This window comes from Pteropus alecto, unplaced genomic scaffold (genome assembly GCF_000325575.1).
Source record: "Pteropus alecto unplaced genomic scaffold, ASM32557v1 scaffold152, whole genome shotgun sequence".
Classification (NCBI taxonomy): domain Eukaryota; kingdom Metazoa; phylum Chordata; class Mammalia; order Chiroptera; family Pteropodidae; genus Pteropus; species Pteropus alecto.
The window spans coordinates 12,442,898-12,444,518 of record NW_006432227.1 but is presented as its reverse complement, the minus strand read 5'-3'; the positions used below and the strand labels follow the sequence as shown (position 1 = coordinate 12,444,518).

Here is a 1,621-nt window from a genome sequence, read left to right as displayed (position 1 = left end):
TAGGAATCACTAACACAGGCTCACCACAGAGAGCGCAAATGTGATGGAACTAAAGCTCGCATTTGCCAAACTTATTCTTGAAGGGCCTTCTGGTCACTGGCTGACCACAGGACCTGATCCTCTCTCTCCAACTATGTCAGTTCGTCTGTCCTCCCTCCTCTTCAGGGTGTCCTCCATCCCTACCCACCACCCACCACAGACACATAGACACACAGACACACACGCACACACACACACATGCACATGTACACGCACGCACACACACACTCTGGATCCAGATTCCTTTCCTTCTGGGATGCAGAGTAACATCACACCCTTCTCTCTGCAGCCACACACCTCACATGACTAAGTCTCCATCACAGCCAACGTTTCTGTGGGATCCCTAATGCATTAATCCCCCAAATTATGGAGATTTCAATCCAGTCACCGCCACATCTTGAGGGGGCAACAAAAAATGCCCACGAAATTTTTTTTCAAGATCTGTAATGTAGTGGAATGAACACCATCTAAGAGAAATACCACTCTCTTCTGTGCTGACTTGTTCGCCATCTGCCATTTCTTAAGGACCCACTTATCCGCTCTTACCTTCTCCTTCAAACTCTCCTGTGCGCCTGACAGGACGCTCACAAAGGCTTCCAGAGAGCTCAGGAACTCCTGCCGGATGCCGGCGGCTTCCTGCAGCCCCTCCAGCTCGCCCCAACCGTGGCTCGTGGCCCTGAGGGCAGGAATGAAGAGGTCCGACAGCAAACACTTCACACTGTTGAGCAGGCCCCCGTCCGTGGCATCCAGCATGCTAAAGCTCACCTCCTGGAAAACAATCGAGAGAGCCTTTACTGTAGAAACGACCTCCCATCACAACGTGGCTACCCAGTCATTTCTGAATGCTGTTCGTTAACCAACGACCCTGTAAAGACCAACCCAACGAGAAAAGCAAAGGCTATCAATTCAGAGCTTGCTGTGGCAAGGGAGTTGGCCGCCATCACTTGCGTTTCGGCAGAGACTCAAAGCAGGTGGAAGAATGGGAAAGCTTTCTAATGGAGAAAAGGGAAGGTTAGGGGTGGGGGGAAAGAAGGCTTCGGCAGTGCCCTGACCGGCAGCTGCTGGCTTGGGAAAGCTGGACGTGGGCTACCCAGAAGCGAGGCATCCTATATGCCTGGTGGAGGGTGCACACTTGGCCCCAGCCCATTGAAAGGATGGACAAAAATTAAGAAGGCTGCAGTCATGAATCAAGTCCACGTTGGCCAATGGTTCGAGCTGTTACCATTTAGAGCTTCTTGTCTGGCTTCCTGCAGGGTTGCCATAGCTGGCTGGCTACCTGGGTTCTTTACTATAGATAGGGAACAGTTTCCTGGGCAGGTTCTTGCAGGTTCTGTCAAAGTTCTGTTTCCATATGTGGTCTAGCCTTTGTCTGTTTGTATATCAGTCTCTCATTCCAGTAAATTGTTATTTGGACATAAGCTGTATGCTATTCTAAATTGCAATAAAATAAAAACATGAAATACAGAGAACAGAAGATGTTGACCAGTTTATTTGCTCCAAGCAGATAATGTACACATTGAGGGCAGGGGAGACATGTACAGATGAACTTTATTTTGCATGCAAAACAAAATAAAGTTATATA

General features: G+C 48.9%; 1 protein-coding gene across 1 annotated transcript in view; it reads right to left on the bottom strand.

Annotated features, from left to right (window-relative positions):
* Positions 1-1,621, bottom strand: part of DNAH5 (dynein axonemal heavy chain 5) — a 249,328-nt gene that overhangs the window by 174,802 nt on the left and 72,905 nt on the right. Inside the window, exon 11 of the mRNA XM_025043546.1 lies at positions 586-807. Within this exon, the coding sequence (XP_024899314.1) occupies positions 586-807 (222 nt within the window). The remainder of the gene's footprint in view (positions 1-585; positions 808-1,621) is intronic.